General features: G+C 40.4%; 1 protein-coding gene across 4 annotated transcripts in view; it reads left to right on the plus strand.

The window, feature by feature from the left end:
* Positions 1–27,262, plus strand: part of LRMDA (leucine rich melanocyte differentiation associated) — a 1,134,568-nt gene that overhangs the window by 872,476 nt on the left and 234,830 nt on the right. For 3 of the 4 annotated variants that reach the window (XM_033209743.1, XM_033209746.1, XM_033209742.1), the window contains one exon: positions 23,183–23,267. The exons of the other annotated variant lie outside the window; for it this stretch is intronic. In XM_033209743.1, coding sequence (XP_033065634.1) covers positions 23,183–23,267 — 85 coding nt within the window. The remainder of the gene's footprint in view (positions 1–23,182; positions 23,268–27,262) is intronic. 4 annotated transcript variants of the gene reach the window in all.

The raw sequence follows: 27,262 nt of genomic DNA on the forward strand, positions 1-27,262 counted from the left end.
TTAGAGCATTTTTCTAATCAGTATCTTCGCCAATTACAAACAATAAGGAAGTAACTCATGCTGTTATATTAAACAGCTTATAAATTTTTACATACATGTGAGAGGAATCACTTGGAATCCAAAGCTGCCAAGAGGAATAATTAGGAACCACAGAACAGATCTTGGTAATGTGACAGCAGCTTCTAAAACATCCCACAGGACGAAGAAGCGCAAGCTGGCTTGACCTATATTTTTAATAATACAGATCATTGCCCTTGGATTGAGGCTAAAGGGTAGGACCAAGTGCTTGCTTCATCATGTTTTAGGAAAAATTGCCAAAGTATATTTATGAATTCACCACACAATGGCCTCTTGCTTTGATTATGAACTGATGGATCTCTCTAAGTAGCAACTCAGCATGCAAAATTTAAAACAAAAAACCCCACCACAGAGCATAATTTCTTATATTCTGTCATGCTTGGCAAAAAGTATTATGTAAGACCCAAGTAGACAAATGGCTGTTAACAGTAGAAATAACCTTTTGTTTAATTAGAAAATAGGAGCTATATGGGACAATAAAAATGGTTGCTGATGCCCTCCGTCACTGTTTAATAAATACGATCGCGCTAGAGATAATGGTAAGTGTTATTTATTTGTGCAATATCACAGACTTGGTAATTGTTCATGTTGTTGAGCATTTTCCTGTGAGGAGATCACAGTATTTTTAGAATTTGTTTCCTTTGATCCAAGAAAAGAAAATAGCAAGTTGTTTGCTTAAAATGATCATGGCCTCCCTAGTAAAGCATCTGCATATTTTTAGCCTCTCAGTTTTGAGGACAGAATCTCTGTGGCGTTGTCTGATGCATATTGAGAACTGGTGGGTTATTTTGAACTGGCTCTAATTTTTTAATTTTTTTTCCAGAGTGCCCTCAGGTGCTCATGGAACATACTTCTCAGCAATGCCATTTCATGTTCAGTTCAGATTTTCCAGCACAACTAAATTTAGTAGCCTTGCTGGAGGGAGGAAGTGGGGCAGAGCTACCTACCTGAGGATGTGTTCATGGGAAGAGAAAAATCTCCCTGTTGCTCCGTCTTGAGAACCAGCATATGGGATGAAGATCAGACTGAATTTCACAGCATGTGTTTCACTGTCTTCCCCGGGGGGTGGTGGGGAGAAAAGGCTGAAGGCGTTGACGATGTTTCAGGGTCACTTCCATTTTATGTTTACTGTGAACACTTTAGTTGTGAGACTGTGCCATAAATTTGGGGTCATCTGGCTAGATTTATTTCATTACACATGGCAGTTCACGCTTGGTTTCTTTTTTTGGGGGGGGTGGGGGGGGTGCGGATTCTGTTTTCTTTTGTATTGGGATTGCTGGAGTGGATACTCCGTTTCTTTCCTTTTGGATAAAATGTTTGTGGTTTACGATATTGGATGATTTATTTTTTATTATGGCAACCTGATGATTTTTCACTGTTGACTTTGGTGATTGTGAGATATTTCCTCAGATGTTGAACTAACACTTGATTCTTCTCATATAGAGAAATCCACAAAAATGAGATACGGCACAAATTCGTATACAAGCGTTTTGTGTGACCACTTATTTCTGTGAGTCCTAAGTAGCCCTTTCTAGAAGGTTTCCATGTAGTACCTTTATAAAAATATAGACAGTTTGTTAAAAGGAAAACACAACACAACAAAACCCCTTTTCTTCACACAATTCATTTTAAGCTTCAAAATCCCTGAAAATCCCCAATCTCCTTTTGCAGTCTGGTTCCCACTCTAACTTTCCTCATCTCCCCCTGAAAGAAAGAAAAAAGCATTTCTTCCAGGGACTGATAAGTTGTAGGCCGATGCTTAGCAACAGCATTCCTGTGCTTTAAGTAGCTGCAAGCCCCTTGCTGAACTCTTTGATGTGACTGTCAGGGCAGATTTATTTTGTTTTAGCACATTGTCTACTTGTCCAGATGTATCAGGAGATAAAAAGGAGTCATGTTTACACTCCTCCTTTTTTTTTTTGGAGATGTAATTAAATTGTGTTTTTGATGAGTCTTGGGGAGCTCCAGTTGAAGAAAACAGGAATTGGCTGGAGTAAAGGGAAAAATGAAAACTTGCTTGGCAGAATGAACACCTGACTGGGTCAAAAAATAAAGCATAAGTACCAGCTGGTGTGGTTCTGTGAGGTCGAAGGTTTTGTTCTGAGTCTTTTATTCCACTTCCGTGGAAGTCCAACCAAGAAGAAGGGAGAGGTGCCCCTCCAGCGCTCACTTCCTGGGCACTATCTGTGAAACCTCTAGCTCTCAGTGATCTCTTCTTCCTTACTGCACACAGGCACGCACATGAGACCTTAACTCCCTTCTTCTTCTCTCTATCATTTACTGGGTAGTACGTCTGTGATAGATAGTTGTCAATCTAAAGCTAATAAAATTGCTGAACTCCAGTGATCTTGAATAAACAAATCTTCATTGAGCTGGATGAGTTGAATTCCCTGGGAATGGGATTGCCACTCTTTTTTTTTTTTTTTTTTTTGGTGATCAGTTTTTTAATGTGCACATTTAGTAACACCATTCTGAGTTCTATTAATGACCTGCAGTGAGCAGTGACAAGCAGAAATCCGACATTCAGTACTGCTGAGGACCTGCCAGGCAGCGGCTAACACGCTCGCTTTCATCTGCAGCTTGGGAGACCTCTATTTGCATCCTAAATAGGTTACACTACAGCACCCCCTTCTGCCGACTGAGCCATGTAACAAGAAGGTCTCACTATAACTCAGTTTTCTCCCCGATGACAGCCCTGAAGGCCCTTCCACGGCTTTCTCTAACCTTCCCAGCCCTTCCCTTTGGTCCCTGGAGGAGCACAACAGTGACTAATGGTGTACCTACCTGCACTCCTGGGGGCTTCATTTGGATTACACTTTTAATTACTCATTCATCAGAGGAAAGGAACAAAAACCATCCATTGAAGGAGACAGAAAGATGGGTAGAACAAAAAGAAAGCTGCGCAAAGCAGGTGCTACCTTAGATCACTCCTGGCTGGGGTCCCTCCTGCCAGACCCCAAATCCCAGACAGATGCCTCTGGACGCATCTTAGAAACTACAGGCTCGTGTTTTGTGTTTCCCATTTGCAGCCCAGTCTGAAGTACAGGATGGAGGTTTTCCTTTGTTTGTTCTAAACACCTTTTGGATGACTCCATTTGGCAGAAGTGCACCTTAAACTTGTAGTCCTTTCACATATGATCAATCAGCTGGGCTCTGCTAGAAAAGAGTGTGCACATGGGGAATTTTGGAGGGAGGGACTATGTGTGCCACCTGTCCAACATTGAGAAGCTCTGTTTGCAGGGGCTGGGGTATGGGGTAGAGAGGTCCCATCAGAGGACAGTGTAGAGGCTAACTTAGCCTGGGAAGATGTGGACTTACTGTTATCCTCCACCCTTGAAGGCCGGGGAATGCTATTTGTTCAATATTTTAAATTCATTTAACTTACCATTTAACTAGTATTTACTGATATTGTGGGCCAGCCAGGTGGAGTAGGGCACTGCCCTCAAGGAGCAAAGTGTCTACTAGGGGAACAACTCAGGCAAAGCATGTTGGGGAGGGATTTAGGAAGGAAGATCAGGCTGTCCTCATCCTCAACACAATGAACTTGGAGCCTTGGATGTATTCAAGGCAAAGATCTCCAGCTGGATGGGGCACAGTGTCCTATGGGAGCAGGACATCACGTGATGGCTGTCAGGGTGAGGGGTGAAGGCAAGAGATGGGTTAAGAAGAAGGCAGGGACTAGGGCAGAGGGCCTTCTAGGAAATGGATGGTGCTCTTTGCTTACCCCAAGAGCAAGGTGAATCATTACATGTTTTTAAGCAGAGGGACCCCAGTTTTCCCATGAATCTTTGTGGAGTCCTTTGAGCTTTATAACCATCTGGGTTACAGGTCTTCTTTGTGTGTCCCACTCCCGTGCCTTACCCTTCTGTAAGCTGTCTGTGCACGTGCGGTTGCAGGATAAACCCAGGGGCTGGAGAAAGCAGACGGGTTTCTGTGACCATGTTTACCTTTCAGAACCTAGGAATCCTGGATGTGGAATAAGAGAAAAGAGGGTTGTAGCATGTGTGGGGCCTTTCTATCTTATAACTGGAGTACAAAAGACAGTAGATACAGTAGAATGGAGTCAGGAAAGATGTTAGAAAATGGTTTAATGAATGAAAACTCATTTGGAAAGTAACCCCAAAACATCTTTTTTCGTTTTCTTTTCTCCCTCCATCCTCTTTCTTTCTTTCATGATCAGGACATTGGACTGTCCTGAGCAAAACATATACCCAGAATGGGGTCTCCCACCCAGGGTAGGTTCATGCACACTTTGTCAGTGACTGAGTCCCGCTAGACCACAGTGTGTTCGAGAGTTGAAGACTAAGATTTCAGAGGCACAGGGTAGTGTGTCTTTAGGAAATAAACTTCAATTTTGCATTTCCTTTGGCTTCAGGAGAATAAGGCTGCTAGAATCATATACAAATATTGTACAGGACATCTGACTTACTGATTATGATACTTGATTTGTCATTTTTCTTGTAGTAATCAAATATTTGGGTCTGGAATCTCTCAAGGAAACAGCTTCACACATGTATATGTTTAGATGAATGAAACTTTTGATGTTAACAGTTATTGATACTATAAAGCAAACAAAAAGGCCTCTTTCAAGAATGGCTCTGTGAATAATTATCAGATAATTTTGAAAAAAGAAAATAAAGGAGAAAAGATTTTTGGGGATTATTTCTCAAATGACTTTCCATCTGCTAAACTATTTTCCACCATTTCCCTTGGCTCTGCTCTACTATATTAACTATATTTTATAATAAACACATTAGTATTATGAAAATTAATATTTAATAATGTAGAGTCTTTATCTAGAAAAGTTAAGTTCTTATCTAGAAAGGTACACAAGCTGAGGATTAGTATTAACTTTACAAAGACTGGGTTTGGAACTCAGAGTTTTTTATATCCTTATCCTCTCCTCTGCAATCAACACATACACACACACTTTTGCATACTGCAGCCCTTTTGGAATTCCAAATGTTAGCATCCAAGCTGCATGGTTCTTCTTCAGATTTTAGCTATCCTGATATAGACACTGAGAGCATGTGGGCTCTAGCCCAGAAGGGTTTTAGCAGCCTAGCAGAGCATTTGTACATATCCCCCTTTGGTTGCTATAGTGGGTGCTGTTGAATTGCTAAGCAGAGAATCCTCCCTACTCTCTTTGGGTCTCTTGGGGGAAATGAAACTCAAGTGTAGGAGCCAGTCCTAAGTCTGTAGGTCTCTAGTTCCACATCGTAAGTCACACATGACATGGGGCATGGATCTTCAGGGGGTTACCTAAGCTGCCCAGGACACATTGTCCTCATCCTCAACACAATGAACCTGGAGTCTTGGATGTATTCAAGGCAAACATCCTTGGCATCTCTTATAAATAGGCTTGAGAGATAAAAAGAGGACTGAGTGATAGAGTAACGGGGAAATGCTTTTGGAAAATGAGAGATGCACATTAGAATTAATTTTCCCACACCCTTGAGATTTGCATACATCAAAATTAAAATTTTTTAGAATGTTGTTCCCAGAGGGCTTCCTTGTGCTACTCTTTTGTACTGGTCACATGTTATCTTCTGGTATTATCTGTTTAACATGTGGACAAAATGTGTATGATGTCTCATCCCCAAAATTGATGCCAGTAGTTGCTTGACACATGCTAATTAGTAATTAAATATACTGTATTACTCCTCACTTAAACAGAAAATACCACACTGAGTTTAACTTTATCCTGTTGACATATATGTGTGTGGAGGAGTGGAGGAAGCCTGGGTGTCATCATTTCAGAGGTCTGTTGCAGCATCTTGTGGTTCAGGCTCTTAGTCTAGCCTTTTTTTTTTTTTTTTCATGTCATACTGTGACCCCAGCAGCAACCCTTGCCCACCCCTCATGTTGCTCTATTTAGATATCTGTGGCTGTTTTTAATCTTCTGTGGGATACCAAAGCTTATAATAATAAAATTGTATGATAAACCTGCCTGGTGTCAACTAAGATCCTGAAAGGTATAAACTCTATGATATCTGCAAGACCTCGTGAGGAGGGTTTTCTGGAGGTGGAGGCCTTTTGTTGATGTTGATGTCAGGATTGAGCTACTGTGTAACGAGATCAGTTTGGCCCAAAGATAATGATGAGATGTTCTGAATGTCTGGGATGCAGTGAGGGGCTCCCAAAGACTTACGTAGGAGGTCATCTGCTTTCGAAGGGGAATTTGCCCGTTTGGCCTCTTTGGTGTCCATTACACTGTATTCTGGGATAGACCTACCTCTGTGGAACACCACATGGCCACCCTTAATCAATCATGGTCTGATGGGGCCAGCCACTCTCTCAGCACTAGGAGTAGCACAGGAGCCAGGCTCAATCAGTCAGAGGGTTCTTTCTCATGGGTGAGGAGATTCTTTCCAGGATAGGCACGTAACCCAAACCAGGCCACAGATTCCCAGATTTTGTTGGAACTTTCAGGAAAGAGAAACTCTTTATTTTTTCTTTGAAGATGGTGAGGTACAGATGTGGGGGCCTCCTGGGAGGTCACCACATGGAGAAACCAAGAAGCAAAGGTGAGATAGAAATTTCTGATGAGAAGTTTGAACACCTGGATCCAACCGTACCTTGAGCTCATTAAAGCCCCTGCTCCTCTTTTTAAACTTAAAGCACTTTGAGGTGGATTTCATGACTTACCATCAAAAAGATAATCTTATTTTCCTGAACTGTTCTACAAGGGAGATTTTACAACTTACCCTGGAAATGTAGTAAATGGTCCCTATCGAGTCATTTTGGTCAAGAATTCTTAATTGTGTATGTCTTAAATTTCATTTTCTGACAGTCTCTCTGTAATGTAAATAACAGACCAAACCTACTTGCCCTCTCCCCAAATCAAAAAATCCCTAAACCCAGGAACAAAATTCTGATTAGTCTACTCTTTCTAAAGACACCTTCATCTACTTGAACATCAATTTTCAATGGTCCCTTCAACCTTCTCTTTAAACACTGTCTTTATTACGCAACTTTGAAATGATCTACCTATAGATATGTATGACAAGTGTCAACCCTAGTGAGCCATGAGAATTTGTCATAGCAGCGATCTCACAAGCATATCTTTTTTTTTTTTTTTTTTTAAAGATGGAGTCTCTCTCTGTCGTCTGGGCTGGAGTGCAGTGGTGCGATCTCAGCTCACTGCAAGCTCCACCTCCTGGGTTCACACCATTCTCCTTCTCAGCCTCCTGAGTAACTGGGACTACAGGCACCCACCACCATGCCTGGCTAATTTTTCTTTTCTTTTTTTTTTTTTTTTGCATTTTTAGTAGAGACGAGGTTTCACCGTGTTAGCCAGGATGGTCTTGATCTCCTGACCTCATGATCTGCCCGCCTCAGCCACTCAAAGTGCTGGGATTACAGGCGTGAGCCACTGTGCCCAGTCCTCTCAAGCATATCTTGAAGTTTTCCTGTGGTTTCATCCTGGCATCTGGTCCTGAAAGACAAAGATGGATAGGGAGCCACATGGTGGCTGTTCACTGGCCCCAGGAAAGGCCCTGCTGGTTTCCCTTCCAGGGACTACTTCCATAGGCCGAGACAGGTAACTGCAGTTTCCCAGTGACTGGAGGAGATGGAGAAGATTCCAGTATAACCAGCCAATCTAAACCCAGGTCTTTCTCTGTTAAGTCACCTTTGCTCCACATCAGAGACCATGGGGCTGCTGCTTTCTCACCAACCTTTCTCCTGTTCTCACCTCTTTCCTCCCAGCCTGGGGATGGGGAATCCATAGCAAGCACCTATATGGCTCACATTTTCTTCTCCTCAAACCCTCTGCCCGTAGTTCTGTCTGAATCGGAAAGTGACTGCTCCAATTAAGACACAGGAAGAACAGAAATATAATTTCTAAGTCACTTGGCCTAGTGACATATATGTTGGGAGTTAGGAAAGTCAGTGTGCGGCTTCTCTACCATCCCAGGCACTGCAGTCAAACAAATCAATTCAGCCTTCAGAGGGGCATCCATTGCCTTGTGATTACGTTTGTGTAAAGTCTTGGGGTCTTTGATCAAAGAATGGCATTTCAGGCCAGGCCCTAATCCTCACTGCCTTAAGATGTTTAAATGGGTTAAAAAAAAAAAAAAGTTGATAACAGCTGGGATTTAAATTTGCCTTTGCCCAGCTTTTGTTTTGAAAGGACTTCTATTATCCGTGGCTTCCCTTTTCGAGGCAAAGATGGATCGTTGGGTAAACCAAAAAGGGAAAGAGGATATGGGAGGAAATGGGCGGGGACTCTGAATTAATCTTCTGAGGAAGAATGTTTGATCAGCGGGGAGGAGGGGATGAAAACCTCTGATGCTGACAGCAGGCACCTTTCTGATGAGGGTGTGATTGGCACCTTTGAAGCTTCAGTCGGGAGCCAGTGTCCAGTGGGTCAGAGCTTCCTCTGTCTGTGGGTGGTGGAGGTAATAATGAGGCAACTGGAAGGATTAATTGCGGACAAGCAGCAGGATTACGAGGAGGGCTTCTCAGCTCCAAAAGGAACAGTTCGAGGAAAGCCTCTGATCTGTCAGCCTTAGAGGAAATTAGTGGGAGCAGACTCGAGCAGGCTTAAAAAAAGGCATTTAGGATATTAAAGAGAAATGTGAAGAGGATATTAAAATAGGGCAAAAGGGCAAGGAGCGCTGATCTCGAAAGGCGGGTGTCTCCCTCTTCTTACTAGGAATTTCCAAGTTTTTCCCAGATTTCATAGACACCTTCTTTTTACAGTCCAGCAGAGTGATTTTACGTGCATTACAACAAGTTAGGGAAGGGTCAGACTGGATTTGAGGTGGCACCCAAGGTCCTGTCCAAAACTTGTTTGCTGTCCACCCTCTGGCAGTTTCAGAAGCTCCTGAAACTAAGGCTCCTGGTATAATTTTACAACAAGCCAGCACATTGCTGACATCCTATCTGCATTAGCTATCTATTGTATGTTTTACTTCTTACCCTTCTGGTTCAAGTCTGGATGCTGCCAATAAATCCTGTGTTACCATTAAAGAGGCCATTCATCACGCTTCCTAATGCGATTAATCAAGATACACCACAGTACCCTTAAAATGAGATCATTTTGATAAATCATGTATGACATGAAAAGACTTTATTCCTTTTAAGTGCAATTTAGACTGTAATTTTTTTCCTCATTTATGATTCATGGGAGAAACATGGATAAAATTCCCTTGCACAGTTACACCTTATCTACAGCAATAACTCAAAACTGCTTTTAGATGAAAATTCAGGATCTTATTCACCAAAGCTGAATGCCAGCTCATTATTTTCTGGCGTTCAGTAGTCCAAAAATAATGTCTACACATTAAGCGGCATTCTCAAAAAAGTTGGAATTGGCCAGGCACCAGGCACATCAATTACACTCCATCATCCTTAATAAGGAAGATCAGATGTCCTCTTGGAGGTTTTTTGAATCAGTAAGGCTCAGCCTTTACCTTCCCAATTAGAATGATTGGGAAACAAAAATCGTAGTAACAAAAAAGTATGGGAATTTCGGGGCCTTGACATGACTCTTCTCCTGTTGCATAAGTCTCAAAAGAGGTATTTTTTCCCTCCCATGTGGTTCATGCTTCCTTTTCCACTCCCCTTTTTTCATTTCATAAAGGAAACTACCATTTTGTTAGGTCTGAGTTTTGTTTCTAAGCTGCTGTGTCTGTGATGCAGGCTTTCCCCTCACAGCTGTCACAATAATTTGGGAAACGATATTCATAACCTCCAATAGAAAAATAATTTGAAAATGTGCCTTCTGGTGAGATCCATCAAGTTTAAGGTCACATTTTTGGTTAAAAGGGAGACACTGATGCTATTCATTAAACTGAAAAATGGCTTGTTTTCCACTAATATTGAAATAAACTCTGGATGAATGTTAAGTCATGCTGGCATGCACTCATATTGAAAGCAAAAGGAAAACAGAGATATATTTAATTTGGACATGTAAAGTCAACAGAGTTTTAGGCCTTTCATGAGAAAGGGAATCAGGAAGATTGGCTGAAACAAATGTGAACAATTAGAAGTTCATTTGCCTCTTGCGAAGAATGAGAGCATTTAAAGAGGGATTCAGTGTCTGAGAATTACAGACCCACTTGCATTGTTTTTCAACCACTGGTACCTATGAATAAAGAAATAAAGACTTGATCAACATGTAATTTGTTTCCCTGCTGTTCTTAGAGATTCATTTGGGAAGTAGAACAAAAGCCAGTATTTGACTCTGTTTTTAAGTAACCCAAGAATGCACACGTATCCTATTCATGCCCACTTAACATAAATGCAGCAAAACTCAAGTTTATTTGGGTTATCATATTTATGCTAATGCTCTGTACTTTAATCGGATAGACACTGACATAAAACAAAAGTTCCTTGCATGTTATTCACATTTAAGTGAAGTTTCCTGTGTTTTTAAATTTTTTCTAATATGAAGAGTCAATTAAGAATCTAAGGCCATTAAAGCTGCACTTGCCTTGTTTAGGTTTCCATTTCACATTTATGACTTTCTATTTTTGTGAAAAAAGATCTGTAAATTTGAAAAATATGCGTGTATCTCATTAAAAAAGTTTCCCAGCTCTAGCAACACTCAGCAAATCTCCAAAGAATGCAAGTTTAAAACATAAATATTTTAAGGCCCCATAAAATTGGCAGTGAATATTTTTCCCCCTTTAATACTATGTTCATTTCATTCCAGTTTACTGCCACGATTATATTTTCCGAAGTGGCTTTTAATATAATACACAATTATTTCATATGGAGTTGGGTAGGTCGCCTCATTAAGCCTGCAAAGATCAGGCTTCTTGTGATCCCCACAAATAGACTTACATTTACTCCTAATTACAATGGCCCCCTTGAATTGTCCCAAGTTTATTAATATAAATAACAAGCTAAGCAAAATAACCACAATTGAAAAGTTAGCAGGGCAAGATGACCAGGTCCCCAAACCTCACACAGAGCAGACTGTGATATGCATGCAGTGGTGCCCTGCCACCTGTTGGCTCTGCTTACATATAACAGAGTATTGATATCCCTCATGGTGGTGCAGTTAACCCTCTCTGACCCCTATCCCTAGTTCATCATCCCCAAGAGAAAAGAAGAGGCCTTTGAGAATCCCAGGCTTTCTGATTTCCCCCATCATTCATTTCCTTGGCCACATGTTTCTTCTGCGAATGCTAAAAATTTATGGCTGAGCACATTAAGGGCAGTGCGAGTCCTTCCCTACTTCTGGATTATTTCAGAGTTTCCTGTCATAAGGAAATCCAAGATGTGTCCTCAGCGAATTACATGTGACAGTGTCTGCTTATATCTCAGGAATCTGAGGCATGATGGATAAACTGTCAGTTTTGAAGGATGATGTTTTCTCCATGTTTCCATTATGAACTGGACTGTCATCTCCTAATAAATTTCTTGCATTGGTATCAATTTATTTTTACAAGCAGAGGGTCTGATGTATTTGGGAAAGGCACTGACAGCAGATCTGGCCTAGCTTGACAGAGCTGGCTTCAACTCATTTTGGAAAAGTACTTTGGTTCCAAGGACAGAACTTGACCCATAGCCCTCGAGATTAAAAAAAACCTCCATGAGAGGAAAAGAGACACATGAGGCAAGTTCCTTCTTTTAAGTCAAAATAAATCAAGCCTTTAGGATTACCATGACATAATATTATTTCTAAGACAGTCCTACAAACCCAGTTGAGATACGCCATGTGTAGCCTTCTCGTCTGGGTTAGATGAGACCATCTAAATATTGTTAGAGCATCACAACAATGCAGTGAATCGATGGATGAATTTGGGTTATAATGAAGTTAGGGATCTCACCATTTTTTCTCCCAGAAAGGATCTCAGTAGTGCTTTTCTGCTTGACAAGTGAGAAGCAAAGTTAATTCATATAATGCCTATTTAATTATGAAATATGGGCATGTCTCTGTTATGGCTACTGTGAAGGGCAGAAAAAGCTATACAACATTAGCTTTACCTCTCAAGAGACTTAAAGTCCAGCTGAAGAGATAAGATATTAAACAAAATTAAAGTGAAGTAAGAATAAATCATGGCTAACATCCATGAGCAGTGGCTAAGATGGTTGTCTCTTACCTTATTTAACATTTACCTTTATTGGGAAGGGAGGCAGCATAACATTGTATTGTCAAGACAGCGGCAAGTGGAGGCAAACTGCCTGGGTTTGTGTCCCAGCTCTGCCAAGTAGTAGTTACCCAAGAACTGAAGTGAGAGCTTGGTCACGGGACTTAATTTCTCTGGTCTTCAGCTTCTTCATCTGTAAAACAGAACTAGGAGTTGTGACTCCTTCATGTAACTTTGTGAAGACTGAATAAATCAATACATGGAAAGTGTTTAACGCAGTTCTTGACACAAAGTAAGTACTAACTAAAAATGCTAATAAGTGTTAGCATTTTTTAACTATCATGATCACGATTGTGACTATTATTACCATTATCACTGTTAGTCAAAATGTGGCTTAAAGAGTTTAAGTAAATTGTCCAAGATGGGGCCTAGCTCTAAATCTTGATCAATAAGGCATCAGAGCACAGAAAACAGAGAGTTAAATGATATACAAATTGTGAATTAGTCAAGAACAGAATCCTTGAAAGCTTAGTATTTGCCTTACTGTTCTTTCTATTCCTAGACTATAAAATAGCCCTTTCTCCATAGCCTGAAACATACTTTAGAAGCTACTTGAAAGGTGTTATATATAGTGATGTGTAGGTAAATGCTTAACAGCCAAATCTCTGGGGAAAAAAGTGTGTGTGTGTATACACATGCATATATAATTTATTGCATTTTTAAGTTATATAAATGATGTGTAGAACACAATTAAAAATAAATAATTGAATATATAATACTCTTTATAAAAAAATTCCTTACAATCACTTGTCACAGATACTTTCAATGATTTTGACCAAACTCTTGTATCGTGTATCTGTGGTTGCAATTGATGAACAATTGTAGTTCCAACTGGAATGCTGGTTGATATTCCTTTATCTTAATCAGTTTGTCAGAACTTTACTCATTTGTTAATGTCATAACATACTTTGCTGAATTGGATAATAGTTTTTGAATACTGGAAGAATATGTTTGCAAATTTTTGTGCTATTCACAATGCCTTGCAATACCCAACAAAGCAACTTCTCAAAGAATTAAGGAAGGATTATTAAATGAGAAGGAATATACTAATACCAAGGATAATTTTTACAAAGGCAGAACATCCTATCTATAAATAAGCAAATATATTTAGCCAAAAATGTATGGAGCACAAGTTAATATTTTGCTACCATTATGCTACGACACAACATCCTTTTTTTGTTGTTTTTAAGAGATGAAATTTTGCCATGTTGCTCATGGTTGGTTTCCAGTTCCTGGGCTCAAGTGATCTGCCTACCTTGGCCTCCCAAAGTGCTAGAATTACAAGTGTGAGACATCGTGCCCAGTCACACAACATTCTTTTAGGTTCTATCTGCTACATTAACATTTTCTCCATCACTTTAAGTTTAGCAAATGCACACTAATAAATCAAGCTCTAACTTGTAGCATTTGCCAGTTTCTGCTGCAAATACTCCCACAGTGGCCAATGTCAAGCTACAAAGTGCCATCACCGAAGAGTTGGAAAGTGATTGCACATCATTATATAGTATTTTTATCATACAAATACAGTAGACTCAATTTCAAGAGCATAAATAACAGTAAAATTTTGTAAAATAAGAAGTGAGGAATCTTGTTAAATAAGGTAATTTATTCAATTCTAAGTGTATATAATTTTAAATAATACCTGTGTTTAACAACTGACCAAAGTTCCTGAAACCTTAATAATTACTTCTTGTAAGCCAGTACAGGTTAACACTTACACACCACTGGTTATTTGACCCCAAAAGGCCAAAGAGATCTGAAACACTAATTTGTCTACATTGCACAGCTGATTCCTTCATGTATTATTAAATAAGCTGATAGTTTTATTAGCACGCCACAAAATACGTTGCATATTAACATGAGTTGATTCATATCTCACTACTAACATATTACCTACCTTTGTATGTGCACTAAATAAGCCTAGGAGGGTTTTCTTTGCCAGGCACCTTTGAACATCAAGTTCATTGTACAGTGCTTAGGATTCAGGCTATGGAATCAAGCTGTGTTATTTCTCATTTCCGGTCTCCACATACTAGCTGGGTTTTCTTGGACAAGTACTATAGCCTCTCTCTAAATCTCAACTGCCTTACCTATAAAGTGGTAATGTTAATGGTACTTGTGATGGCAGCCGTGGCCTGTCTGGAGCAGCCGCTTCAAAGATGCTAGCTTCAGTGGGGGAGGAAGGGCTGGTGGGAACCAGGAACAGACAAGAGCCCCACCCTCTACCCAGTTGGCGGGGCAGGAGCCCGCACTCCTGGGTGCAGCTGCAGCTTCCCAGCCTTGTTCTAGACCCTGGCATCGCTGTGCTCTCAGGGGCTTGGGAAGCCCCTGCCCCTGCGGGCTTGGAAGTGCCTGCTCCTGCTTCCAGGCCTCTCCCTGCTCCCGGTGCCCACTCCAGTGCACAGCAAAGTTGTGGCCAAGCCCGAGCGCTGTCGTGACCCAGCTGGGTTTGCGTGCGCTCAGGGCGGCACTCACACGCCAGTGCCCCCTGCTGCTTTGGCCCCCGCCAGACTTTGGGCGTCAGTGAGCGCAGGAAGCAGCCCAGGGGGTGCTGAGGGCAGCTCCCTACGGGCCTGCAGACACCCCTCAACATGAACAGCCTGGCAAACGTGGAAGGCAGACAGGTCCCTCGGCGGAAGGGGGTGGGTCCCCAGTGAAACCCCATCTTCAAAGCCAGGGATGGCTTGAAGCCTGGGGGCCGGGCTTCTAGCTCCAGGTGGAGTCCACTGCCTGGAGTGAGAATTTATGATGCTTTTTCGACGGGCCCATGGCGGCCCATGGACCAATCAGCACTCACTTCCTCCCTTTTGAGCCCAGAGACACCCTCCCCACTCCAATGACCTGCCTGTAGAAAGGAGCTACACACTATGGGTCTTCTGAGAGCTATTGTGTTGCTCAGTGAAGCTCCTCTCTGTCTTGCTCACCCTCCAAGTTGTTCACGTGACTCATTCTTCCTGGATGCAGGACAAGAACTCAAGATCCACCAATGGCCGGACTAAAAGAGCTGTAACACAAACAGGGCTGAAACACGCGTCCCCGCCTGCCACGTTGCAGGTGATGAGGGGGGAGGAGCTGCAGCCCTTCAGGGAGCCCAGACCTAGGGGCTCTCCAAACCAGGGCTGTGACGCCCTCTTTAGGGCTCTGCGGTTCCTGGCGTCTCCAAGCTTCCAGGCACCACGGCATTCCCTGGTGCTCATGGTGGAAGCTACTTGCAGGACGCCTGGTCTAGCTGCAGCCTCCCTTGGAGCCAGCGCCTGTACTGGCAGTTGGAGCTGCCTGCCTGCTGGTGCTGCGCAGCCAGCACACCTAGCTGTGCTCTGTGGCCGAACCCTGTGCTCACTCACACATTCCTTGCCACTCCATGCCTGGCTCACCCTTGGCAGATGTGGGATCTGGACCGGTAGTGCCAACCAAGGGCAGCCTGCTGGGCCAAGTGTGTGGAATAAGCCCAGTGAGCCCAGGCAAAACTCAAGCAAAGGCACCACCGGCCACAGAGGTTTCTGACTAGAAAAGTGACACCCCAAGGATCCTGTGACACTTGTATTATAAGGCTATTGATAGGGTTAAATGAAACAGTGAGAGAAAATAAATTATAAAATGTCTGCATATAATTAATGCTCAATAAATGTGATGTATACACCCCCACATTACTTGGAGGTTATATTACATACTGATTATGTTCTATGTTTGAACATATGACACAAAGCAAATCTTCAGCAAGAATTAATTAGCAGCAAACTATTAATTTGTGTTCCATCATACTTCTTTGGATAAAGATATTTATTTGTAGATAGGATGTTCTGCCCTTATTAAAACTACCCATGCTATTAGTAAATTCCTTCTCATTTGATAATCTTGTCTCAGTGCTTTGAGAAGCATTGAGAATGCTTTATTCACTGTCAAATTAGGACTGGCCCCTACAATCTTGATGTCTACAGTTCTGCAGAAGGGACAAGTATCCAGTGGACAGTGAAGCAGGGAAGAATAGAGTAATGGTCAGAAGAAGAGCATCATGAAAACCTGAGGGCTCCAATGCAGAGAGAGTGTGGGGCTATGGAAACAGTTTGGGCTTTAGGAGTCAGGCTGACTTGGTTTCTAATCACACTCTGGACTTTAGAACTGGATAGCCTTGGACATGTTACTAATCTTTCCTAAGTCTCAGTTTTTTCATTTTTCAAATGAGAGGAATATAGGACATATCTCATACATTGGATAACCATTAGCATTTACTATATATTCAAGAAATATTAGATCCTGTCACACACTTTGCCTCCTTTCTTTACCATCTCCTTCTTTTTCCTCAATTTGTATTTTTCTCTCTTCTCTTTTTTCCTCTCTCCTCAATCTCTGATAGGACAGATTGAAAAATATTTAATGGACTAGGCATTATTTCATATCAGCAATTGTATATGAGTAGTGTTTCAATTTGTAAATACTGTAAATTATAAGAAGTAATGATATATTAAATAAAGTTTACAACTCCAACCATCTTGATCATATTGCTAGCAAAAATACTTATTTTTTGAGATGGAGTCTCATTCTGTCCCCCAGGCTGGAGTGTAGTGGCACGATCTCAGCTCATTGCAACCTCCGCCTCCTGGGCTCAAACAATTCTCCTGCCTCAGCCTCCTGAGTAGCTGGGACTAGAGGCTCATGCCACCACACCCGGCTAATTTTGTACTTTTAGTAGAGACAAGGTTTCACTATATTGGTCAGGCGGGTCTCAAACTCCTGACTTCAGGTGATCCACCTGCCTCAGCCTCCCAAAGTGCTGGGATTACAGATGTGAGCCACTGTGCCCAGCCAAAAAATCTTTTTATCTTTGTATATTCTACCTATTCCAAATTTTATGTAGTTAAAAACCACAACCTATGTATTATTTTAATGTTTACTATGTTCACTTAATACTAGGTAATTAATATCTTTGCATCTTTCTCTTTCCTTTGTACTTATGGTTGTATTAGGTTACCAAAAGACATTATGATCACTTCCATAACATCCAATATTTAGATGATTTTATTTTTTCTTCTGTTATATAAGTGTCTGATAAAAGTGTTTTGGAACCACTGCTCTAGATGATTTGTAAGATCTTTAACAACTCTTACATTCTGTGATTGGATTAGTTATATAATAGCCCATAAGATACCCAAGCCACAGGCCTTCCTTCCTTTTTTCCTTTCCTAGTTCTCCTCCTCCCTCCCTCCTTTTCTTTTTCCTTCCCTGCCTTTCATAAATATTTGTGAACTACTACTCTGGGCCAGATGCCACTGTGGGCACTGGCAGAACTGGGTCCCTTGTAGATCAGATAGAAACAAATGGGAAGCTCTGGCCCACTGCCTTCAAAAGTCTTTCTTATTCCAGAGAGGCTTTTGACACAATCCTCCTCTCCCCACCAGCCTCTGCTGTGACCAGCTTTTCAGTTGAATTACCCTTCAGCTCCCTCACTCAGCTTCATGGTCAGCTTTTGCCCAGACTCTGACTTCTTCTTCATTGGGATCTTTTCTTGGTCTCTTGGTTCCAGACTCACCCTCATCCCTTCCTTACCTTTTGTTTTCCTCCCAAGTTCTTGGCTTCTTACTCTACACAGGATATGGCTGTTCCTGCTTCCAAACCTGTCTATTGTTCCCAACTTAATCTGTCTGTCAGTGACACCTTCTCCCTTGCTTTACTGAAAGGCATCGTACCTTAATATGTGAGAGAGGTGGGAAGCTTCAGCCTTCTACCTGGTTCTTTAGTTTCTCTAACTTAATCCTTCAGAAGATGGCAAGTCTTTATGTTCTGATTCTGGCAACCTGGCCTGCACTTTCATGTTTAATTACAATCACGGTATGTAGTTTTATCTTTGACTTTAAAATGTTTTACTCATTCAGTTATCATGCATTGACTTCTTCCTGTATTTCTGGCAGTATGTTGTGCACAAGGGTTAATTGTATAATTAATTTCTGAAAGTTCATATAGTTAACCTCTAAAGCTCTCAGTTAGTATGAATGAGAAATGGGTAAAGACATAACTACTGTTACAGGGGTTTAGATGTCATAATCAAGGTCAGGGACAACATTCTATGATAATCCAGAGTATGGGAGTGTGAGGGACACGCTATGAGTTGATGGCTCTTTGTAACCAGTATTAATCAGAGTATGATTTTTTTCTATGACCCAGGAATGCAACCAATGTTCTCATTTTATTTTTCTTGGTATTCTTAGCACAGGGCTTGGCATATAGTAGGTGGTTATTAAATACTTGATAACTAAATGAGTGATGCTTTTTCTTATGAGAGAAAATAAATGTTTTTAGAAGAGTCAGCTTTATACCATGGTTTCAGGGAATGAATTGTGATGAAAAGTGAAGATTGCTTTTGCTTGAAAGAGGCTGACATATTTCCCAGACCTGGGATCACTTTCTGTGGTGTATGATTTAAGGGTGAGCGAGCATGCCAAAGCACTCCACTTGAGTTGAGTGATGGGGAATGAGTTGTGGAGCTGTGGTCTTAGATGGTATTTTGCGAAAAATAGTGGGAGATTTATGGCTATTAAACAACTTTGTAGCTGCCCCCTTCTTGTTTCGAAGTCTGCCAAATCTCTCCTCCTGTGGTCTGTATCAAGTTCTTTCAGTGTGTCCATGACATTCAGAAATATCCACCAGACTGCAGTTTTTCATTGAATGCACCCATTGGAAAGGGGCTTGAATTTTACGCATTTATCAGTTCCGGTAATCACTGAGTGAAATTCTCGCTTTGCAAGTCTGTTGTAGAATACACTGTACGTGCATTGAATCTTTTCCAAGCAGGTTGCCAAAGTTCTACCTTCCTTCTTTCCGTTATGGATATTGCAGAGTGCAGTATATTAGTGGCTATTACCTTTATTGATGTGAGTTTTAAACATTATTGGTAACTCTTTGTGAGCAGGAGAAGAATCAAGTAACCTTCAGAATGCTTTGATGTATCTTCAGCAGAAAGACTTATAAGGCCAGAATGAGTGTTTCAAGCCTTGTGGGGAAGGGGATACATATTTACCATCATCTGTTTTTTTCTATTCTAGAGCTCACTCTCAGTAGCTCTAGAAGAAATAGAAATGGGATATTTCATCACAAAAAGCCAATCAGAGATGACATTCATCCATGTTGTACAAGTACTAGAGAATTGTTATAGGAATTTTTCTCTCATTATGGGTTCATGTCAATATAGGAGTACATGGATTAGAAAAGAAATAGGGCCTTTTGGTGTTTTTTAAAAAATTTCAGGCTTAAGTCTGAGAAATTTCCAAAATGTAGAAAAGTTTTAAAAATAATGAACACATGTAGGGATCATCCAGAATTTGTGGTTTCTGATATTTTGACATTTTTTAAAGTCTTCTTTAAATGAAAGAAAGAACATCATATATACAGCTGAAGTTCCCCTCTCTCCACATCCCGAACTAGCCCCAGTCCTACTACACTGCCCCTTGGCAGAAGCAATCATTTTCATGAATGTAGTGTATATTTTTTATAATTTTTAGATGTTTCCATACATACATGAAATCAACAAACTTTATATTTCCATAAATATTATATTACATTTATCATCTTGCAACTTGAATTTTCACTCTGTATTACATTTTTAGACCTATTCTGAGTGAGATATAGAAATCAGGTTTGTTTCTCTTAAATACTAAATATTATTTGGTCTTATTGATATACAACATTATATTTATTTTCCTCATCGACAGACATTTGAGTTAATTCCAGTTTCTTCTGTTATAAATAATGCTGCAATAAACATTGTTTTATGTCTCAATTTGCAGACTCGTGATATTTTCTGTAGAGTATATACTTTAAGTGAAATTGCTTCACCAATTTTCAATTTTATTAGATATTGCTAAGTTACTCTTCAAAGCAGTCGAACCAATGTACATTCCCACTAGCAAGGAATGAGAGGATAACAGTTTCTTTTTCCTTTGTTCTCACTAGTACTTGCTATTGTGAGACTTAAAAGTTTGTCAATATGATGAGTGGAAAAATTGTATCTTGTTTTAATTTGCATTGCCCTTAGTCCTAGTAAATTTCAGCAACTTCTCTTATGTTCATTGACTGTTCAGGTTTTCTCGTCTTTGCATTTCCAGACATTTCCTTTGTCTATTTTTCTATAATATTTTCTATTGATTTAGAGACATTCTTTTTTTATTTGGATATTAATTATTTATTGTAGATATTGCAAATATTTCCTGACAGGAGAATTTAAAAAGTAAAATGTAAAACTATAATTCCTTGTCATAGGCATTTACAAAATATGGCAAGAGCCGGGTGTGGTGGCTCACGCCTGTAATCCCAGCACTTTTGGAGGCTGAGGCAGGTGGATCACCTGAGGCCAGGAGTTGAAGACCAGCCTGGGCAACATGGTAAAACCCTGTCTCTACTAAAAATGCAAAAATTAGCTGGATGTGGTGGCACGTGCCTGTAATCCCAGCTACTCAGGAGGCTGAGGCATGAGAATTGCTTGAACCGGACAGGCAGAGGTTGCAGTGAGTTGAGATTGTGCCCCTGCACTCCAACCTGGGCAACAGAGTGAGATTCTGTCTCAATAACAACAACAAATTTGCCAAGGATTCAAATATTTGAGAGGCTTTATAATCTTCAAGATTCATATTTACTCAGATTTGCTTATTCTCATATTAGGCATATCTTCTTAATCCAGGCAAAAGAAAACATTATTTAAATTTTACATTACTGCATACTCAGTATACAATGGGTATACTGCCTCAGTTTCAAGGCGAGTTCTTTATTCTTTGGCACATACGGTATAAATTTAAGGCATTTTCTTGCCCACTTCTTTCATATGATAATTGTGTCTTTCTGAATTATGCTTCTAATCCTAAGGTTCAGTGAACATCACTGTTGAAAGGATCACATGGGCTTCATTTTGAAAAAAAAGCCAAGTCAAAGAGCTGATAGTTGAAACGTTGATTTGTAGTTGTTTTCCGAAACATCCAGCCATAGAAGTCCCACCAAAAGGCATAGTTTGCAAAATCGTTCTTTCCTGGATTATTTTCCATGATGTGAGTTTATCAATGGACACTGAGCAGGAAAGTAATTAAGTGCTGGTCATAGAATGATGACTGCAAAACAACAGAAGCCACACCATTTTTTGCTGTACCTAAAATACGAAACAAAACTAAATATCTCTTTTATGCTTGGTTACAGAATTCTAATGTGTAGCACAGTCAGAGGTGTTTCCGGAAAGGTGGCATTTGTTCCAGTAATTGTAGAAAAAAGCTGTCATCAAATTGTCAACAGCCGAAATCGAGATTAAAAGTCCTAAGAAATATCACAACACAACAAACTAAAACTCATATTGGATTTTTGGGTCTTTTTTTAAAGTGATGAGATGGAGCAGAAATATTGACAGCTATGGCTTCCTATGGAGGAAGTATGATAGATCTAGAGAGGATGACTCCTGTACCCTCACCCCATATATCCTGCCTCAAGCATTAAATAGATGTCATATTTAGGATAGTATCATCATGTTTCATTCATCATGTAGAAATTACAGGAGACCTTGAATACCCAATAGAGAGATACTTGGTGACTGTGGTGTTTGATTTTTAATCTAATTTTGGGCTCCACATTCTTGTAGTGTGCTAAAAAGTGGAAAAGTCTTTCCTACTTTAAAACATGTTTTTCTTGATGACTAAGCCTTTAATTCTGTGGAACCAATAGTCTTGGATCCAACTTGAAACACCATGTATTTGCCTTGGAGCTGGAGTGAAGAAGTGCTACCTGAAAACTGTTTTCTACCTAGGGATAGAGTTTCTGATTTTGCTGCACTCACACTCTTCCTGTAAGTCTCCACTGAAAGCCGCTTAGTCAAACGTCTCAAATGTCAGAAATGAAATTTAAAGGGTTTTTCTAGCAAGTAGGTCTAATCTCCTACTTAGTTTTGATTCCTATAATATAGGTAATCTCTTTGGAGAAAAGGCCTGCTTTTAGGAGGGCAAATATATCCCATAGAATGTATTTCCTACTCCGGAAAGAAAAATGTAGCATTAATGAAATTTACTTTTTCACGAAGCTTGGAAAGCTTGTAAGCTTCAGATTTTGATCCTAGCAGATGTTCTTTTTGGGATATTAAAAAAAAAAGCTGCATTTGATTTAGGAATCTCAGTTAAGAGTTACAGTGGTAATAATGTTTCTTGCTACTAGCAACCACACTGTGAGTGTGGCATACTGGCCATTGGTTCTGAGTGATAGCTGACCCCAAGCTGAAGTACTTTCTTTTGGCTTTAGCTCACAAGGATGTTGGGTTCTGAAAGAGAGCCTTAGCAGCTTGGGCCATCTCTGACACCGTTCTATGGTTAAAGAGTTGTCTGCATACAGTGAAAAAGCATCATCCTAGATGTATCTTATGTTATTTTCTTTTAGGCCTTGGAGTAACACATTTGTTGATAAGCACTACATCCCAAATCCAAATTTCAGACGTATTTCTCATTGCTGTTGTTAAACTGAGCCAGAATCCCCAGTGCACAACACAAGACAATTTATATCCTTTCCTATAGTGACTTCATTCTGCTGAGTCTTCCATGCCACTGGGCTCATGGAAGTCAGCCCTGGTTTTCCCCATTTATCCCTAGGGGCAGAACTTAACCTCTTCACTAGTATCCAAAGAAATCTGCTTATAGCCAGCCTTTACTTTGTGGGAATTACTGGATGAAGGCCTGATGGAAATCTAAGCCTTTAACTTTTCCTGTCTTCTGCCTCTCTCTTTCTCCTCCTCCCTCTCCTTTCATTTCAGCACATAAACTGCCCCCTTTTCTTAGAGCTATTCCATATGTACTGAGGTCCCTCAAAGCTTTGGATCTTACCCAACACTTACCAGAGTATTATCTCAACAAAAACAACTCTTGCTTCCTAAGAAATATCTTGGTGAATAATTTTCTGCAAGCTTAGATCCCAAGGAGACCAGTCTAGGTAAATGAGGAGTTTGGTGTTTGCTGTTGCTTCATGTTGACTTTGTTTATGTCACACAGGCTTCCAGTGAGGACGTTGCCGACTCCCCGGAGCTCCACTACACGCCCTTGCCTTCTGCTTCCAGGGAACTTACCAGTCACCAAGGTTGGAACTCAGCTTTTTATTGCTCTCAGTGGGTGCAGGGAGGGACACTTGGCTGTGCAGAGCTCTGGCTCATTACTGCTGCCTCGGCACTTTAGAAAGAACACAGTGCTTTTTAAGTCCTTGATGAGAAAACCATACCTGTCACACATAGTGATTTTAACCTGTATTAAACAGAATTTAGTGGCAGTCTACTCAGGAGGCAAATAAATCTATGGTATAATATAATTTTGTGATTTTTTTCTTTAAATAAAGAGATTAGAGTACTTAAAAATTATCAAGGAGATGTTAACTCCAGTATTAGTGATGGAGAGAAATTGGGAAACTCACTAACATTTATAAAAGTATCATTGTTTGAGAATATAACAACATCTGTAATTTCAAAATGAATGAACTCTACATTATAACTAAAAGGAATTCCAATTTGCCTGGCAACATTGAGAGAAGCCATGTGCAGTTTTTGCTGAATTCCCTTATTCTCAAAACGTTTAATTTGGTTTACTCAGTTTTACCAAAGCCTTGCATGTCTGTTGCCATCTCTGGAGTCTTCAACTTCAAAAGCAGACAGAACACTGACATGAAATATTTGAAAATGTCTTATCCCTAAGCTGGCTGTTTTAAATATTGTTTCCCCAAGAAGGAAATTCCACTTGTACATGTAAAGAGGAAAGTGAACAGGGACTATTGCAGCATTGTCATCCCAGCAGCATTGCAGGATGAGCAGGTGGAAGAACAGACTGTGTAGATGCTCAGAAAGTAGTGAACCTGACCCTCCGAGTCACCATCTGGGCTCTGGGCAAATGGGATACTTGTATTCTGCAGGAAACGAAGAAAAGAGTAGTGCAGGATTTCCAGTGTCTGTGCCTTGGACCTGTGTTGCCTTTTTGGTGTCTGGGCATCAATAGAACTTTTCTACATTTAAATATACTTTAGTTAATTTTGTGAACAATCAATTTTGCTCAAAGTTGGGGGAATAAGCTGCTGCCAACCTGCTGTGTTTTGAGGGGTCTGAACAGGTCTCTTTCACTGAATATCCTTTTGAAGGTCTTAAGCATACATCCCTTTCGAGACTGTTTTTGGGGGAATTTCCCTAAAATGACACCACATCTAGATGGAGCAAAAAATTAACTCTTAAATTAGCCTCATATCCTCATGTGTTTATTTATCGGTTTCTTATGTTTGAATAAGGGTATTTTTACTTTAGAGTCTATTGAATAAGTTGCATAGAAACTGAAGTCTCAGAAACCTCCCAGCCACTTGTAAAGTTTATCTGGCCATGAAATTGAGATTTCACAATGGGGAGATATGATCAGATAGATGATAATCATTAGGAATAGGGCAAATATCATCTGTCATTTTTAACAGTAATATAAAGAATCTGAGACTTGAAGGAAGGAAATATAACACAATATAGTTTTAAGATATTTGGAATAATATTTGGAATATGGAAAAATGCCTACAGTTGTTAGAGTTCAAGTAAGTGCTCTTGGATGACATTAGGGCCTAACATCAACGAGAGAAACGTAAAGACATTTTTTAAAGGGAGCCAACACAGACATCTCAATTTTACTGAAGAAAATCCCTACACATTTAACACATTGGTTTCCTGATCAGTGCTGACTTGGTTGTTGATAAAAGCAAGTCCGCATCATCATATGATCTTTGGGCTGATGGCCATAAGGAGACCAATAAAGAGAAGACCAAGGAAGTTCATTAAAGCTGGATTATTGAACTGATCTGTGCAGGAGAAAGGTGAGACTAATATATTTCAGCTTGGCATAAACCAATTTGGCTGGAACCAACTTAGCTTTCCTCAAATGAGAAAGCCATTATTTTTTGGCACTAAAATGAAACCACTTAATACTATCTCTTTTTTTTAAATATTTAAGATAATTCTTTCAAGTTTCTGATCATGTAAATCACGAAACTATTTGAATTTCATTTGTTAATACCTTCATGCAAACAGCTTACAAACATTTATGCAGAAGGGGGCCTTTCATGGTGTGAGGACAAATTACATCAATTCTTTCTGAAGTGAAATTCTCCATGATGTCTGAAACTTTTGTCTATACAGTCCTCACTGGAAGTTCTATTTGCAAATAATTTTTTATTCATCCAGTTCCCAATCTCTTTTCCTTCCGCACCAACAACTACAAAAACTGGCGGGCAGTAGTTCATGTGCAAATTGCTATTTTTCTGTACATGCCATTTTCCCTTTACTTGTCCTTTTGTGTAACTTCCAATGTCGAGTATGATAGGCCCAACATTCATGTCCTAAAAACTGTAGATTCAAATGCAAAGGAAGTCCGGGCTTAGAATAATGATCAGGAGACCTGGGACTCAATTCTTCCATCTGTTACTTGTAGATAATCCATATATCACAGGGATAGTAACATGTCGTACTTTGCTTCCTACATGAAACTTTTACTGATCTGAGTTATATTGATTTTCTTCTTTCTATAGATACGTCTGATATTTGTTTCTATCTTCCAGGTGCCATTGTTCATATTCTACTTTGTATGATAAAGGTCAGGTTCTGTGTGTCTTAAACTCCTTATAAATGAAAACTTCCTGAGAGGTAGCAGTAAGTCCAAATCATCTTTTTTTTTTTTTTTTTTTTTTTGAGATGGAGCCTCACCCTGTCACCCAGGCTGGAGTGCAATGGCACAGCCTTAGCTCACTGCAACCTGCCTCCCGGGTTCAAGTGATTCTCCTGCCTCAGCCTCCTGAGTAGCTGGGATTACAGGCACGCACCACCACATCTGGCTAATTTTTTGTATCTTTAGTAGAGACAGGGTTTCACCGTGTTGACCAGGGTGGTCTCAAACTCCTGACCTCATGATTCACCTATCTCGGGCTCCCAAAGTGCTGAGACTACAGGCATGAGCCACTGCACCCAGCCTCAGCTTCTCTTTGATATCACTGACACTGCCCCTTCTTCAGGTATCAGCTTACATATCACAGCTCCAAAGGAAACTCCCCTGATCCCCCCTACACACTTATATTGGGCCAGTGTTCCCTATTCAGGGACTATCTTCCTAGATAGGCCATAAGCTGTTGGAAAGAGTGGTTGTGATTGCATATGTTCACCACTTTATCTGCAATGCCTGGCACAGGACCTCCTACCTAAATGGAGCTCCATATATATTTGTTCAGTAAAGACTGAATAATAGAAACCCAGGGGAAGCGTGAGTATCTTAGTCACCTCTGCAAGGTAACTTGATTGCATGTGAGAAAAGAGACCCTGCCTCCTTTGGGGGTGAACATACTAAAGGGAAAGGTCTAGCTGTGTGGACCTCAGACCTCAATTCTGTTGCTTTCATAAACCCGAACCATCAGGGATGGGTGTCATATGTGTTGATTCATTACCAGAGAGCATTTAGTCACAAAGCCTAACTTCTAAATAGTTATTATTTTAATGTTGTAGTTTTCAAGCATTGGTGGTTTGATGGTAGGGAAGGGAATAGGATGAATTGAAGTAACTGATGGAATTATTTTACTAGAACAGAAACTCTCCAGGAAGGGGTCAGACTCTCAGTAAGGTAAAGATTGTGGTACACACATGGATTTAGAATGGCCCACTTGAATTCTCTCTGAGAATGCTGCCCTGGGTTGGAGCATATCTTTGGAATGAGGAGGACACGGGGATGTGTCAGTAATCTCAGTTGTTCCCTAGTGGCAATCTACACATTGTGTCCTTGGCTGTGTCCATGTTATGAGGAGTGCTAAAATGTCTGTTGGAGAAATGTCCCTTTAAATATGTTATGAGTACAGGACATGCCCTAGCATGCCAGGTATTGCCGTTCTTTACCCGGTAGCTCTTAGAAGTAGAATTCACATTTGTACAGGGCATTGTATCTTTTGGGGAAAACATTTCTATTTAGAATGTAAACTATATCATCCTCAAGAAAACCCTGTAAAGTGGGGAGGGCAAATATTATTCCCATTTAACAGAGGGAGACATCAAGAATTGCTGGGGATGATGGAGCAACTCAACA

Source organism: Trachypithecus francoisi, unplaced genomic scaffold, assembly GCF_009764315.1.
Source record: "Trachypithecus francoisi isolate TF-2019V2 unplaced genomic scaffold, Tfra_2.0 Lachesis_group9, whole genome shotgun sequence".
Classification (NCBI taxonomy): Eukaryota; Metazoa; Chordata; class Mammalia; order Primates; family Cercopithecidae; genus Trachypithecus; species Trachypithecus francoisi.